The sequence below is a fragment of the Macrotis lagotis genome, chromosome 5, assembly GCF_037893015.1.
Source record: "Macrotis lagotis isolate mMagLag1 chromosome 5, bilby.v1.9.chrom.fasta, whole genome shotgun sequence".
Taxonomy (NCBI): domain Eukaryota; kingdom Metazoa; phylum Chordata; class Mammalia; order Peramelemorphia; family Peramelidae; genus Macrotis; species Macrotis lagotis.
Genome location: NC_133662.1, coordinates 59410861 through 59426789, shown reverse-complemented (window position 1 = coordinate 59426789; position 15929 = coordinate 59410861). Strand labels below are relative to the sequence as shown.

The 15929-nt window shown below is 36.0% G+C and overlaps 1 protein-coding gene across 1 annotated transcript in view; it reads left to right on the top strand.

The window, feature by feature from the left end:
- Positions 1 to 1669: 1669 nt before the first annotated feature.
- LOC141489280 (zinc finger protein 385C-like) overlaps positions 1670 to 15929 on the top strand; it is a 33546-nt gene continuing 19286 nt past the window's right edge. The window contains 3 exon segments of the mRNA XM_074190009.1: positions 1670 to 1808; positions 2198 to 2543; positions 10089 to 10170. Of these exon segments, the coding sequence (XP_074046110.1) occupies positions 1670 to 1808; positions 2198 to 2543; positions 10089 to 10170 (567 nt within the window).

Below are 15929 nucleotides of genomic sequence, written 5' to 3'. Positions count from 1 at the left end.
GAAACCCTAGTGTATTTCTCACCAGTGACATATGGTTTAACTTGATGTGATATAGAAATAAATTTATCATTTATAATATATTTACATTACATTATGGAAGTCTTTTCTCACAACTACCTTACAAAATGGTACAAGTATTACCTCCATTTTACAAAGGGGAAAAACTAAGGCTTTAAAAAAGTTCAGTGATACAGTTCTTCTTAATATAATATAAGACATATTGGAAATGTCCAATAGGCAAATAGTGATCTTATATTGAATTCAGAAGAGAGAAAAGGGATGGATATATATTAATCCAGAAGTCATCTACATAGAGATGATACTTAAGTCCTGGGTTAACTGAGATCTGATTAGGGTCACATAACTAATAAATGTCTGAAACTGGATTTGATTTTAGGTCTTCTTGACCAGGCTTGGCACTCTATCAGTTGTGCAACCTAGTCACTTGCCATAAAAATTACTAGTTGGTCTCTATGTCTTATATGCCTATCCACAAACACATGAGTGTTATGATCCCCTACTGTATTCAAGGTTCTTCAGTGGGTAAGGAAAGAGTAGAAGTGGAACTAATACTAAGACTGAGGGCTGCTGAAATGATGATGAGGAAAAAAGTACACCTGGAATGTAAAATGATCTCGAGTTTCCCTGAAGACCACCTCCATTCTGACACTGACATTTTAAAGCACAATGGTCAGGTTCTAAAGACCCATGAAATACATCTATAAAATATTTATTGAATACCACTCTGTAGGACAACTAAATGGTACAAAAAGTAGAACACTGGGCTTGGAGTAAAGAAGACCCATTTTCATGAGTTTAAATTTGACTTCAGACACTTACTAACTCTATGACTGTAGGCAAGTCACTTAACCCTGTTTGCCCAGTTCCACATCTATAAAATGATCTTTGCTAATGTAAGACCCTGAGTTCTGAAACCTATGAACTTTTGCCTAAATTCTGCTCCTAAGTTTCTGCCTGGTCATCTATTGGACCATGCAATGAGGGAACCTCCCCGAAGACCTGCATTCAATGATAACACGCCACACTATCTCAAGACAACCAGTAGATGCTTGAAACTCCCCTACCAAACCATATAGAAGGTCTCTCCTCACTTTACTTGGGGTTCCAGGATCCTAGCCCTGTCCTAGGACGGAACCCTAGCTGGAGCTAGTTTAATACACCCTTGCTATTGCATCTCCATCTTGTGGAGTGCCTCTGTTCTGTAACTGGGGACTTCTCTTGGACCTTAACATCTGGGGGCTCTCCGGGATCCCCAGCAGAGGCCACAAGACGTACTTGGAGGCGTATCTAAAGTAACCAAGTCGGCAGCTCTGTATTTGGACTAAGCTGGCAAAGGGCCTAGGTGGACGCACTGCTGTAAGGGTCGCCAGCGGGGTTGTGGCGGAAGACGTTCCCCAACCCCTGGGAGGTCAGTACTGGACGGACTGACGTTTGGAAATGAGATAAGGGAACCCTTCTGCAGATCACAAATGACTGACGTATGGGAATGAGACAAGGTTAACCTGATTTTTCTTTTAGGACCTGGCAAGTGATATTTAGTCCCGCTGGAAGGGCCGGATGCTGACTGGTTATCTATCACCTTTGCTTCTTTTGCTTTGTTTCTGCTTTGCTTCTCGCTCTTAGTCATTTCATCTAAATTCCAGCTGGGATGGGACGGACCCAGACCACTCCTCTGAGCCTGCTCCTAGACCACTTTAAGGAGGTCAAGGGACCGTGTCTTGATTCTGTGCTGCCACAGCGTTTCCCCCTGGCTCCCCCTTACAGGAGACAGAGCTACTTCAGGAAGAGTTAGTAAAGCAAATAGTCAGTTGACTCTATTTGAAGAAGGGGGGCAGGGAATGTTCTATTTGGGCTGGGGGATTTCGGAATGACTGCCTTCTCCAGAATTTTAGCAGTTGTATTCCAGAAATGTTACATATTACAACCTTGGAATGGAAGGTGCCTTGTGAAGAGTGGAATCCTAGCTGGAGTATGAACTATGGGGCTCTAGTTCGGAATGGTGCGACTTGAGGGCAGGGCGAGCTAATGTAAAGGAAAGGTGGGAAATGCGAGTAGTATAGTTGGAGTAAGAGATTTTGAAGGGACTGGGATTCAAACGAGAACTTTGAAGGCCGAAGTGGAGAAGGGTTCCATGTGAACAGCAGTTGAACATGGGTCAGTCGGTCCTGAGAGATAGGCGAGCGCCGTTCCGAAGGGACGGGCGATGGCCTCCGTTGCCCTCAGCCGATCGAAAGGGAGTCGGGTTCAGATCCCCGAATCCGGAGTGGCGGAGACGGGCGCCGCGAGGCGTCCAGTGCGGTAACACGACCGATCTGGGAGAAGCCGCCCCGGGGCGAGTTCTCTTTTCTTTGTGAAGGGCAGGGCCGCCCTGGAATGTGTTCACCCGAGAGAGGGGCCCGCGCCTTGGAAAACGTCACGGTTCCAGCAGCATCCGGGGAGCTCTCGCTGGCCCTTGAAAATCCGGGGGAGAGGGTTAAATGTCGCCCTGGGCCAGACCCATGGATCCGCAGCAGGTCTCCAAGGTGAACAGCCTATAGTTCTCAAGGTCCTCTTGGCCAAGAAAATTTGTGACAGGCTTTGTTTTTCACCTCATGTTTATGAAAAGGAATATTGATATGTGAGAACAGTGTAGTTTATTATCTGTTAAAGAGGAAATTATGCATATTACTGTATTGTTAAATTTAGAGCCCTCAGCCCCTGAATTTCCACACCCCATCCCCCACCCGTCACCAGCTCCCTTCTGTTCCCCCTTGGAAGATTCCTTCACTAGATCAAAGGGGGGGGGGGGTGCAATAGCAGGGAAGGTAGTGAACATTCCTAGACCCGGCTCCCCTTCCCCCTGAAGCAGTCTACTCCCCTCTGGGAAGATTCCTTCCCTGAATAAAAAGGGGGGAAGAGGGTAGCAGGAGGATGGTGGGGAACTCGAAAAATCCTTACCTACTTAAGCCTTAGAGGGAAAGAACCCTCCACAGGTGGGATATGTGATTGGGAAAAAGAAAAAAAAAATTATCTAAGATCCGGGGGTTAAGAGACTCCTTTATTGAAAGGAAATCACGTTTAATGACTATCTGCTGGCCATGTGGCCTGAGTGAGGATTCTCATTGTTTCTAAAGTGTGTGAACTAGAGTTTTGGAAAGCATTCTGAGGGTTCTAAAAGACTAATACTAGTGCTGTAATATTCTGACAAAATGTGTACAGAATGGGAGGAATTAAATAACCTAGATTGTTAAATTAGTTTGGGATTAAACTGTTTTAACACTATTGTAACTTTTGCAAGGAGTTTCGATTTTAAAACTCTCGTAACACCTTTGGGTTAAGAAAACTGGCATTGGGTTACTAAGAAGAGAAACACCTAGGTTATCAGCGATGTTTACTGATGTCTTTTTGGGGAAAAGCTCTAATTGGTTTTAACATTGAGTTTAATAATGCTAACAGTGTTTTTATTTTGGATAGAGCTTTTGGAATGTGAGTGCTGGATTCTCTGTGTAAGGTACTCTAAAGTTTTTAATCAAACTAAGCTATTGGAAAGTTAGTTGAATTGTAATGACATTGGGGTTTTAAATGTGTCATATGTATAAGATTGATTCTGAGAATTTGGGTAGAGACAAAAATGTAAAGAACATGGGATGTTCATTTTGCTTTTGTTCTAAGGGAAATGAGATGTTTAAGAATCTTAATGTTTAATGTATATTAACAATGTATGTTTAAAGAAGTCAAGAATGTGGACTTCTCTCTTGGTAACTGCAGACAGCTGATGGGGGGCTCGGAACAAATTACAATTGTAGGCCCAATTGTAAGGTAACTTATTGATGAATAACATATTTTTATCAGTTATATGATGTTCTTTTGTAACTGCAAAGAGATAAGATTTGCAATATTTAGCTATCTCTTGTGAAAAAGTTTTTTTTTTTTTAAATACTGTATTGTTAAAGCCTGGGATTCATGTGATTGCTCTGAAGAGCAATAAGGAAAATATGAAAAAGTATGACACTTTCTGGGATAGATCTGTGGGTTCATGAATAATGTGATAATGGAGGAATTACTTTGTACAATCTAGTAATTTATGTGTTACTCTGCTACTCACAGAAATTAATAACACATGTTGGAAATTTAAAGCTACCTAAGATGTTTTAATGGTTTTAAAGAATTCTGAAAAGTAATTTGTATGTTGGGGCAGCTAGGTGGAACAGTGGTTAGAACACTGGCCCTGGAGTCAGGAGACCTGGGTTCAGGTCAGGCCTCAGATACTTGGTGATTGTCTAGCTGTGCAACCTTGGGCAGGTCACTTAACCCCAATTGCCTTGCATGATTTCAGACAAAGGGATATCCGAATGTAAGAGATAGGAGACAGGCCTGTAGGGCCAGTTATAGTTAGAATACCAGATGTTAGGCAAAGACCCAGGAAGGATAATCCAAGCTTTAGGTAGGGGGTTTCATTAATTGGGACTCCATTAAGATTATAATTGGAATTTAGTGAATTGTATTCACTGGAAGTTCTAACTAGGTAAAACAACCATTTTAGATCACGGGACTTTTAATTTATTTTATGTCAGATGCCAGGATGGTCAACAAAAAGGAAATGCCACTGGGTAAATGTCATGTTCTTGCAGCCAAGGAAGCCAAGATGTCAGGTGACTGGGATGTGCAGCCAAAGGGGTGACTTCTCAGTAAGGCTGAGGTTGGACCCCTGTGACTTGATTTCCCCAAAATGACATTTGGATAATATCTCACCTGGAAGAATAAATCTGGCCTAAGACATTTGACTTACCCACGGGACCTCTGCCTGGACACTGACATGCAATACTTATATCTATAAAGGAATTTTCCTTTAATGTCCTGGATCTTTATGGTTAATTACTAAGCAAACTAGAAAAAAAAATTTTAGGTGAGTTGGATCTAATAGCCAGAAGATAGATTAGGTGTGTGGCTCTGACACCTACTAACAGCTACATGTTACGATAGGAATTAAGTTTCTTTAATTTTTAGAAGGGATATTTAGGTAAGAAGAAGAATGGGAAATCCTTAGGATAATTATAGTTTTAAGGTCTAGCTTAAGGAAAGGAATGTGAGTCAGGTAAGTATATCAGGAAAAGGAAAATCAATGGTTTATTTGAGAATATTTTGAAAAATTTCATTTTGGTTAAGGATGTTTGAGCCATTATTGTAATAAGAGCAAAGGCTAAGAGTGTTTTATTTTTAAACCATATGCTGGGTACTCTAAACTAAGATGATTGTTGAATGTATGTTACAAGCTTAAGACAGTATGACAATTCTCATTGGGAGTTCGCTCATATACTAAAAGTTTATTGTATTAAAATTAAGTATGTGCACCAATATGGTAATAAGGCAAAACGTAAATTGCAATAAGCCCTAAAATCTTATTGTCTTGTGAAGAAAACATGTGTTTTGATCTAAGTAAAATGTTAAGCAGATTCTTTACCAGAAGACAAAGTTTCAACTAGTTATCGGAGCTGGAGATGACTTTTTGGAACAGATTAAGAAGAGGCAGAAGGACGTCAGAGGTCTCCAGGAGAGGAGAGAAGAGAGCAGACACTGGGCCAGTTCATCTCATGGTTCAACCAATCCCCATGGCTCACCACATTGATCTTTACCCTGATTGGCCCCCTGATACTGCTTTTACTCCTCCTTACCTTTGGGCCCTGCATATTAAACCAATTGCTTGCTTTCATTAGGAATAGGTTCAACACTATCCAACTAATGGTACTCAGGCAGTCTTACAACAGTCTCCCTGGGGGTTCTGTGCATCCCTTTGAGGAGCATGAGTGCTCCTGGATTGAACATGAAGAGGAGGGAATGTAAGAACCTGAGTTCTGAAACCTATGAACTTTTGCCTAAATTCTGCTCCTAAGTTTCTGCCTAGTTATCTATCAGACCATGCAACCAGGGAACCTCCCTGAGGACCTGCATTCATTGATAACACGCCACACTATCTCAAGACAACCAGCAGATGCTTGGAAATTCCCTACTGAACCATATATAAGGGCTCTCCTCACTTTACTCGGGGTTCCAGGATCCTAGCCCTGTCCTAGGATGGAACCCTAGCTCGAGCTAGTTTAATAAACCCTTGCTATTGCATCTCCATTGTGTCGAGTGTCTCTGTTCTGTAATTGGGGACTTTTCTCGGACCTTAACACTAAGAAAACCCCAACATGGAGTCATAAAGAGTCAAATATGATTGAATGATTGAGCAACAATGGTAATGCTCTGTAGAAAGCATAGCATTTGGCAGTGAGGGAGTCATAAAATGTACAGCCAGAACTCCTATTCTTGAAAGTCCTGCACAGCACATGAGATACCTTCCTAATTATGGAGACAACATGACAGCAATAACTTTGTTACAAGGAATATGTCAATGAATTCAGCGGCCAGATCCATGATATAAGACAAAAGCAGGATAAGCAACAGAGCTAAAAATGATCCCTAACCCCTGAGATATGGATGTAACCCAGGATCATTACCTTCTCCTTATTAAAGGCCATATTAGGCAGAGAGGAGCCTCTAGTATAGGTATAGGTTTCCTTACATCATATAGAGAATTGATGGAATTTGAGAGAAAAGGGAAGTGTAGCTCATCACACCTCACGTGCTTAAAATAAAACTACTAGTTGATAAGCAGTCAGAAGAGGTTGTAGCTCAAAGAGCCAGATGGCAATACACTAAAGCCTACTCTACAATATAATATAATATGACTTTCAGTATAACTCAGAATAATCCTCTTGGGTCTCATCCAAGGAGACTTGATTACAGTAACAACTCTGTTAATCATAGCTCATATTAAGTAGTACTTCACAGTTTACAAAACCTTTCCCCCCCAACAATTCTGTTAAGTAATGTAACAATTGCTATACCTGCTTTACAAAGAAAGAAACTGAAACTCAGATGAATCTCATGACTTGCTCATGGTTGTACAGCTTATAAAATATCAAAGGTAGAATAGAACCCATTTCTTCTGACTTTGACTTTCTTTTCTTTCTCAAGCATAGTATATCCACCATTCTTAGAAGACTTCATCTACTTTGTGAGAAACTCGAAGACATTCATTATCTTTAATCTTCAGTCTTTATTACCTTCTTCCTTAGTCTACAAGCAAAAATGCTCACATCTCTTACATCCTTTAAAATAAATCTCATTTGGCACCATCCCCTTATATCTTCCCTCTCTTTCAGAAATAAGTTCCTAGAATATTTCCTAGTAATATTCATTGCCTTCACTTCCATTCTATTAAGTCACTTTTCAATCCTTGCAATCTAGCTTCCAACTTCATCTCTGAAGCCATCCTCTCCAAATTTACTAGTGCTTTCTAAACACCAAATTTGATGGACTTTTATACAAGTGGAATACAAGTTCTTGAAGATCTAACAAACAGAATCATAAAATCAAAAAAATCAAAAGGGTCCATACACAGGATCTCTTTTTTGAAAGTACATGAGAATTTGGTATGTAACGTTTGCTTGAAGACCTCCAGTGAGGTAAAACCTACTATATCCAGAGTCCACCCATTCTACTTTGTGGAAGGCTTTACTTTTGAGGAAATATTTTTCTTGTGGAACAGAATTCATTTTCTTACGGAGACACTATTTTTACATTGACACTACTCATAAATATGGATTGGTAAAATATAAGCAAAGTTCACATGGTGTAAAAAGGATTAGGTAGGCATTGAAGAGGTACTCAAACTACAATCTCTCCATAAACTACTCCTATTGATCCAAGCTCTGAGCTACCAGTCTGAATCCCTTTGAGAGGTGCAGGGAGAATCAAGATCTTAATTTCTTTTGACATGTAAATATGTATCATGCATGGGTTCTATGGTTCCTGATCTTCTTTCAGTGGTTTAAAACCTAGTTACCTTCATGTCTAGTCTATTGTATGGATACCCCCTCATAACAACTCATAATTTATTAAAAATGGCTAATGTCTCTGTTCCCATTAATATTAGAGATTAGAATCTCTTTTCCAACTTCTTTTTGTTTGTTTGTTTGTTTTTTAGGTTTTTGCAAGGCAAATGGGGTTAAGTGGCTTGCCCAAGGCCACACAGCTAGGTAATTATTAAATGTTTGAAATCAGATTTGAACCCAGGTACTCCTGACTCTAGGGCCAGTGCTTTACCCACTGCGCCACCTAGCCACCCCTTCCAGCTTCTTAAGACCCAAAATAATGACTGATTCACATTATAGATTGTATATTTACTGAATGAAATTGAAAGTATAATACAGCAGCTAATCCCCAACTGCTCCCAAAAATGTTTGACATTTCATTTGCCTTCCTCCCAGTTTTGCAGGACTGAAATTAATCAATCTGAATGCTTCATTTCAGGAAATTGACCACTGAGTCTCATATTTAATGTCTTTAAAGAGGAGAGGAGTCATTTTTTCAACAGCCAGTCACAGCAGATCAGGCAAATGAATGTCCTCTGTCCCTGCTGCTTCAGCAGAGAGGCCATTAAAGATTCCAAAGTTAGAAGCTACATACATCTTCTCCCAGGGGCTAACACTATAGGTTGCACTGAATACTCCCAGTAAACACAATAGATTACAATATCTCCTCATCCTTTTTTTTTTTGTTGTTAGTGTCTTATGCTTCCAGCAACTATGATGCCCTAGTCTCCCTGGAAGTTTTTACTATGTCTAGCCTAAACCATGATGGGGGGGGGGGGGTGTAGGAAGAAGGTAGCTAAGCAGCCAGAGCAGAATTTCTTTTTTCTTTTTAGATTTTCATAAGGCAATGGGGTTAAGTGGCTTGCCCAAGGCCACACAGCTAGGTAATTATTAAGTGTCTGAAGCCGGATTTGAACTCAGGTACTCCTGACTCCAGGGCCAATGCTCAATCCACTGCACCACCTAGCCACGCCCAGAGCAGAATTTTTATATACACAGACAGATCTACTCAGCTTCTGTTACCCTCCAACTACCATAGGTCTTTTACAATTAAAAATCCCAAGTCTTTCAACAGTTCAACTTGTTTCTTTGGTCCCGAATGATATTAAAAGCAGAAATACAGAGCTCTTTGAAAAACAAGTTGTTGGGACAGGAGGTGATGCAGTGGACAGAGTAATGGCCCTGGAGTCAGGATTACTTGAGTTCAAATCCGGCCTCAGACACTTAATAATTACCTAGCTGTGTGGCCTTGGACAAGCCACTTAACCCCATTGCCTTGCAAAAAGAAAAAAGAAAAACAATTTGTTAAACTCAAACCTAAATTTTTGACTCTTTGAAAGTTCTACATATTACTCCAAATTCTTCCTTCTAAGAGCAGGTAAAACAAATTTATTATCTTTTTTAGAGCCTGGCCCTAATTAATAGCCAAGAAATAGGTCATTAAAAATGAGTAACAGGAAAAAAAAAACCTGATCATTTAGTTACTATGGTACTGGAGAATATCAGAGTTCAAACTCAGAAGACAATAAAATCAAAATAACTACTTGTAAAACTACAAAGAAAAATGTAAAATAACCCCAAACAAGCTCTTGGAAGAATTTTAAAAAGACTATAAAAATCAAAGGGAAGTTGGGGAAAAAATTAGAAAAAAATAAGAGTAATTGAGAAAAATCAAGAAAATTATGAGGAGAAAGTCAACCAGTTGGGAAAAGAAATCTAAAAATTTATGGAAGAAAATAACTCTTTAAAAAGTTTGAAATGGGCAAGGGGAAGTTAATCACTATATGAGATGTAAAGAATCAATAAAACAAAATCAAAAGAATGAAAAATAGAAGAGAGATCTCTCATTAGAACAGCAACTGATCCAGAAAACACATTGAGGAGAAATAATAAAACAATTACTGGAATACTTGAAAACTATGATAAAAAAGCTAGACCTTATAGTTTGAGAAATTATTAAGGAAAATTGCCCTGAAGTTTTAGAACTAGAGGGTAAAATATAAATTGAAAAAAAAATCACCTTAAAAAAGATCCTAAAATAAAAACTCACAGGAATAAGTTTCTCCCAGGTCAAGGAGAAAATATTACAAACAACTATAAGGAAACAACTTATATATCATGAAACTGCAATCAGGATAACACAAAATTTAGATGTTTTTATATTAAAAGACTGAGGGACATGCAGTGTGATATTATAAAGCCTAGTGCAGTTGGATTTACAACCAAGAGTAACCTACCCTATCCAGCAAAGGTGAACCTTGCAATCTGGCTTCAAGGGGAAAAATGGATATTTCATTAATTAAAGGGCTTTCATGTATGCTTGAGAAAATATCACAACTGAACAGAAAAAATTATAACTCTTTAAAATATTAACATTACTAGAATAGATTCAAAGATTCTGCATAGGTAATTGATTATGATGGGATGATCTTAAAAAATAAAATTGTGTAGAAAGAAATAAAATGGAGAATACAAAAGAAGTATGAAAGAACTACTATATTTGAGAGAAGAGGGTGAAGGACAGGTAGTATAGCAACACTATACTCATTGGAACTGTGCTAAAGATAGAATAACATATGCATCTATTAGGGTATGAAAATCTTCTTAACCGACAGAGAAAGAGGAAGGCAAGGGGATATGATAAGAGAGGAACTCTTAAAAAGTTGTGCAGGTTAGGGAGGCAGGAGTAGGAAGCAAATAAGATTTCTGAGGTTGGATAGTATAAAAAGAGAGGGAAAACAATGAGAAAAATAGGATGAAGGGAAATATTCAATTAGTAAATATAACTTTGAATATGAATAGTATAAATTCACCCATAAAATGAAACAGTATAATGGATCACCGTCCCCAGAACCAACATATGTTGTTTACAAAAACACATTTAAAATGAGAGACACAAATAAAATAAAAATAAAAGGCCAGAGTAGAATTTCTTATGCTTCAGCCACTTCTAAAAAAAGGAGGGATGGAAATCATGTTCTCAGGTAAAGTTAAAGCTAATTTAAAAGATATAAACAGGGAAATTACATTTTGATAAAAGATTCTATGGATAATGAAGTTGTATCTACACTAAACATATAAGATATATATATATATATATATATATATATATATATATATATATATATATATATATACATCAAATGATATAGCATCCAAAATTTTAAAGTAAAAGGTAAATGAAACTGGGTTGGAAATAGATAGCAAAACTAAAATAGTAGAGGACTTCAACCTTTCCCTCTCAGCACTAAGTAAATCCAACCAAAATTAAATAAGAAGGAAATCAAGCAAATGAATAAAATCTTGGATATGGTACATGTAATAGACATCAAAAGAGAATTGATTTGCAATAGAAAAAATGTATACCTTTTTCTCTGTAAAAGTACATAGCACTTTTCCAAAAAATTGACCCCATAGTATGGAAACAAAACTTTATAATGAAATGTAGAAAAGAAATATTGATTGTATCCTTTTATTATAATAATGAAATAAAATTATACTTTAAAAAGGAGCACAGAAACAGATTAAAATTAATTGGAGACTAGATAATTTAATCTTAAACAGTGGGTGGGTTAGGGTAGCTAGCTGATGCAGTGGATAGAGCACTGGCGCTGGAGTCAGAAGGACCTGTGTTCAAATTGGACTGCAGACACTTAATAATTGTCTAGTTGAGTGGCCTTGGGCAAGTCACTTAATTCCATTGCCTTAAATAAATAAAATTTTTAAAGGTATGTGGTTAAAGAATGTCATAGAAAAAACAAATAATTTTATTAAGGAGAATAATAATAATAATGATGGGACAATATACCAAGGTTTATGGGATATAGCAAAAGCAGTAATCAGAGGAAAATTTATATCTCTAAATGCTTATATAAAAAATCAGTAAGGACATAACAATGAATTGAATAGAAATTAAAAAACTACAAAAATAACATATTTAAAATTTCCAATTAAGCATCAATTAAAAATCTTAAAACTTACAGGGGAGATCAATAAAATTGAATGTAAGAAGTCATGGAATTAATAAAACTAGGAGTTGGGCTTTTAAAAAACACAATAAAATAGATAAACCATTGCTTAATATGTTTAAAAAGAGAGAAAACCAAATCACTATCAAAAATTGAAAGGGTGAATATACTACTAATGAAGATAAAATTAAATCAATCATTAGCAGCTATTTTGTCAATTGCATTCCAATAAATGTAACAATTTAAATGAAATAGAAGAATACTTCAAAAAATATAAATTTTCCCAGATTAACAGAAAAGGAAATGAAATACCTAAATAAACCTGTTTTGAAAAAAAAAGAAATTGAAATGTCATAAATGAGCTTTCTAAGGAAAAAGCAGCAGAACCAGATGGATTTACAAGTGAATTTTGCCAAACTTTTAAAGACCAACTAATTCAAATATTAAGTGAATTATTTGGAATAATAGGCAAAGTTCCTTTTATGAAAAGATATGGTGCTGATAAATAAACCAAAAAGAGCAAAACAGAAAAAAAGAAAATTATAGACCAATTTTATTAATGATTATTGTTGCAAAAATACTCATTAAAATACTAGATTACGATAATATATCACAGATCTTATACATTGTAACTAAATAACTAAATTCAGAGCTGGTTCAATATAAGGAAAGCTATCAACATAATTGATTTTATAAAAAAAGTAACAAAAAAGCATATGATTATATCAATAGAAGGAAAAAAGCTTTTCTAAAATACAACACTCATGTCTATTAAAAACATTTAAATCTTAGTATAAATAGATTTTTCTTTAGAAAGATAAGAAACATTTACCTAAAACCATCAGTAAATGGATAAGGCATAAGCATTCCCAATACGATCAGGAATAAAACAAGGATGCCTATTATCACCAATATTTTCAGTATTGCACTATAAATGCTAGCAGTAGCAATAAGAGAAGAAAAAGAAATTGAATAAATCAAATATGGAATGAAGTAATAAAGTTATTACTTTTTACCAAAGATATGATGATGTATTTGGAACAATAATCTCAGCAAAGTAGAAGAATATAAGATAAACACCCAAAAGTCATTAGCATTTCTATATATTACCAAGAAAACTATACAAGGATACTTTATGTAAAATAACTGTAGGCAACAGAAAACAGTTGGATATATATTGACCAAGACAAACCCAGGAACTATATGCCCTATATTCAAATTAAGTCAGATTTAAGCAATTGTTCATGGGTGGGCCAAACCAATACAATAAAAATGATAACTTCCTAAACTAGGCTATTTATTCAGTGCCAAATCATTCAAATTGCCAAAAAATTATTTTATTGAGCTGTAAAAAAATAACAAAATCCTTTTGAAAGAGCCAAAGACCAAAATTATCAAAGAAATTAGGCAAAGGAGAAAGAACCCTACCACAGACAATTACTATGATAATAGAGAAGTCTGGAGTTCATCTTCAGAGGATTATGCTGAAGAAAAAAAAATCTCTCTGACTCCAAAGATTAATTTCAAATGGCTACCTTCTCAAAAAGAATTCAGAGAGGTAATCAAAAAGATTTTAAAAATCAAATAAGAGAGACTGAGGAAAAAAACTATAAAATTAAATAAGAACGATTCAAGAAGAAAAAAAACATGAAAATTATGAGAAGAAAATATAGCCAACTGGAAAAGGAAATCTAGAATCTTAAGGAAGAAAATGACTCTCTCTTTTCAAAGTTTTTGCAAGGCAAATGGGGTTAGGTGGCTTGCCCAAGGCCACACATATTAAGTGTTAAGTGTGGGAGGTCACATTTGAACTCAGTTACTCCTGACTCCAGGGTGGGTGTTCTATGGATTGCGCCACCTAGCCACCCCAAGAAAATAACTCTTAAAATTATTATTGAGCAAGAGGAAGCCAGTGAGCTATGAGGTAAAAATAAAATAAAATAAAACTTAGACAAGCTATATCAATATATTATATATAAATACATATTATAAATATATAATTTATAATAATAATGTAATAATGATAACAAAAATACAAGAGAAGGTGAAACACAAGAAAAACAAGAGACTGAAGTACAGATCAAGAAGAGTAAACAGAATAATCAGATTACCTGAAAGCATGAGCAAAAAAAAGGATCTTTATATAATAATACAAGAAATAATTAAAGAAAATTATCCTGAACTATTAGAATAGGGGGGGGATAAAAATAGAAAAAAAATTACCAGTCATAACCTGGAAGGGAGGAAAACTGACAGGAATTTCATAGCTAAATTCCAAAGTCCCCAGTTAAGGAGAAAAACATTAAGAGCAACAAGAAAGAAAACAATTCAAATAGGGCAAAAGCACAATTAGAACTACACAAGACCCAGGAGTGGCTACTTTAAAAAGTCACAGGTCTTGGAACACAACATATTGAAGAGAAAAAGAACTTGGGTTGTGGCCAAAAATAGCATACCCTGCAACATTAAGCATAATCCTGAATGGAAAAAAAAAAGGATAATGAATTGCCATACTTTCAGGATTTTGTTGCAAAAAAAGATTTGAACTTAATCGAAAAATCTGACATACAAGAATCAAAAGAAATATAAAGTAAACGTTAAATACTAAATTACACAGGACCCAATAAAGCAGATTGTTTACCATCTCCAGGTGGAAATGTAAACCATGTGTACAAGATAGTTAATAGTAAATAGACAGTTAGAAGAGAAGATGGGGTAGAGCTGAATAGCATACTTAAAAGGAAAATGATCTAGGAACGGATTTTTTAAAAAGAGTTGCCATCTTATACAAATAAGATGTGAGAAGAATTGATGCAGAGGAATTATATGGGTAACAAAAGCTGGTAGTTTTAGAAACCTACTTTTATCCAGAAGAGGTTAAAGAGGGAACAATAGGGGCAGCTAGGTGTGCAGTGGATAGAGAGAGCACTGGCCCTTGAGTAAGAGGACTTGAGATCAAATACAGCCTCAGGCATTTAATAATTACCTAGTAGTGTGATCCTGGATAAGGCACTTAAACACCAGCCCCCCACCCCAACCAATGTGTTGCAAAAAAAATAAATAAATAAAGAGGGTATAATACTTTCATACATACGTATATACTATGTAGATACATACAGTCATACACACGTGCAAGACTATAAAAAGTCTAAATTCAGAAAGAAATAGAAGGGAGATAGGGAGTTGAAATGAGTTAAAGGGTAAGGGAATAGATAAAGAGGGTATAAAGAAGGGTGTGTAAATTAATGGGGAAGGGGGTATAGAAGAGTGTGTACCAGAGGGATTTCTTGAAGGGTGGCTGATTAAGGAAGGTGAGATAATGAATAGAAGTTAAGAGGGGTTGTTGCTTTTAAGAAATGTTATAAAAATGAGAGATATACACAAACCAAATCTATATATATATGAGTATGTATATATGTGTATCTATAGATCTCTATGTATATATATATATACATATATATATATGTGTTTATACATGGGTACATATGTGTGAGTATGTAAATAAGTTTAAGTATATATGTATATATATGTCTTTCTCTATATGTGTGTAAATACATATATTCATGCTTAAGAAGGAAAGCTTATAGTAGTAACTACAGCAATCTACTGCTTGACAAACCCAAAAATATTAGTTTCTGGGATAAGAACTCACTATTTGATAAAAATTGTTGGAAAAACTGGAAAATAATATGGGGAAAAACTAGGCAAAGACAAACATCTCACACCCTCTAGCAAAACAAATTCAAAATGGGTACAGAATTTAGACATAGAGGGCAAAATCATAGATAAATTAATAGACTAAGAAATACTCTATTTAGCAGAGCTATGAAAAGGGGACAAATTTATGACAAATAAGAGAGTACACTAAAAACTGCAAAATGAATTATTTTGAGTATATTAAATTAAAAAGATTTTGCACTAATAAAATCAATACTGCCAAAATTAGAAGAAAAGCAGAAAGTTGGGAAACAATCTTCACAACTAGGAGTCTGATAAAGATCTGATTTCTACACTATAATGAGAACTGCATCAAATTTATAAG